General features: G+C 34.0%; 1 protein-coding gene across 1 annotated transcript; it reads right to left on the reverse strand.

Moving 5' to 3' along the window:
- Window positions 1-75: 75 nt before the first annotated feature.
- LOC116349653 lies at window positions 76-1174 on the reverse strand. Its single transcript, XM_031781193.1, has 2 exons — window positions 628-1174; window positions 76-531 (listed from the first exon to the last, which is right to left on the reverse strand). The coding sequence occupies exons 1-2, from the start codon at window positions 911-913 to the stop codon at window positions 215-217; spliced, it is 603 nt and encodes a 200-aa protein (XP_031637053.1). The 5' UTR covers window positions 914-1174; the 3' UTR covers window positions 76-214.
- Window positions 1175-1180: the final 6 nt, after the last annotated feature.

Genomic DNA, 1180 nt, shown 5'->3' on the forward strand with positions numbered 1-1180 from the left:
TTTTTTCATTATTTATTTTTGGAAATAGATAAAAACATGACATACACATGTATACATGACGTATACACCAAAGAATTCAATGTATTTACGGATTTATTCAATTTTGATACAAAATGAATGGAAAATTGTTATTACATGAATGAAAATGTTGACGTTTTTTGTCGTAATGGAAATCAACCTAATTAAATCTCCAACGGAATTTCGAACCCTTCGACTAGTAGTCTATTAGGTCCAAATGTGAAATCATATGCTGGCGACCGTCAACATTTTGAAATGTAATTTTTAGTCCATTATTTGATGTGACTTCCCCAAGACTGTAAAGGGAAGAAACCGGGTTTCCGGTTTGGTTTGTAAATTCCAAACAAAATTGATACGTATTGCTCGCATTGATGATGATTGGGGTCGGTAGGTTGATATAATTTTGCGCTTTGTAGGAAATGTTCCTTGTCACTTCGAATAGAATTGTTCCGGTTTCGGTAGCAAATGATTGGCCATGTATCTCCACAATGCTGACTTTTGTATTCGATGTGCCTAAGGGGAGAATCAGAAAAGAAGAGAATTAATTTAAAATAATCGAAAAAGAATCAATAAAAATTATTAAATAATAGAAAGGCAATTTTTAAGTACCCGAATGTCCATAATTGTCTCGTATTGAAAAACATATTCTCCCAAGCAACGTAGTTTTATTTGATGTAATGAAGACAATTTCAGGACTTTGAATTAGCGCAATAGTTCCCAATGGGGATTTACACGACCAAACTTTGCTTTCATCCCAGTAAAGTCGCGGATTTTGATTGAATTTCTTCGAAATAAATCCCTTCAATGATATCGAACGCCATATATCGCAAATTTCATCAACTGTTAATATTCCTTCATAATTTTTGGTGGTTTCCAAAAATTCTTCATTTGTCATTGCTCCGAATCGAATTAAATACAAACAGTCGCCCAGTTGGTTTCGCAAATTCGATGCAATATTTTGAACTGTGCGGTTTTTTCGGCAGGCATACTTTGCCCAAGCCAAACAGCGATCGAATATGATTGATTCTTTGCAAAGAAAGTCTATCTTCAGAATTTCACGTAATACTTTTTGACTGCATGCGAGAAATTCATCCGATTTTAGCACTGTAATTGCATTCGAAATGATGAATTCATCGCAGAATTTCTTTAATTCTTTATGCTC

Source organism: Contarinia nasturtii, unplaced genomic scaffold, assembly GCF_009176525.2.
Source record: "Contarinia nasturtii isolate CC-2019 unplaced genomic scaffold, AAFC_CNas_1.1 Cnas_scaffold_3063, whole genome shotgun sequence".
Taxonomy (NCBI): domain Eukaryota; kingdom Metazoa; phylum Arthropoda; class Insecta; order Diptera; family Cecidomyiidae; genus Contarinia; species Contarinia nasturtii.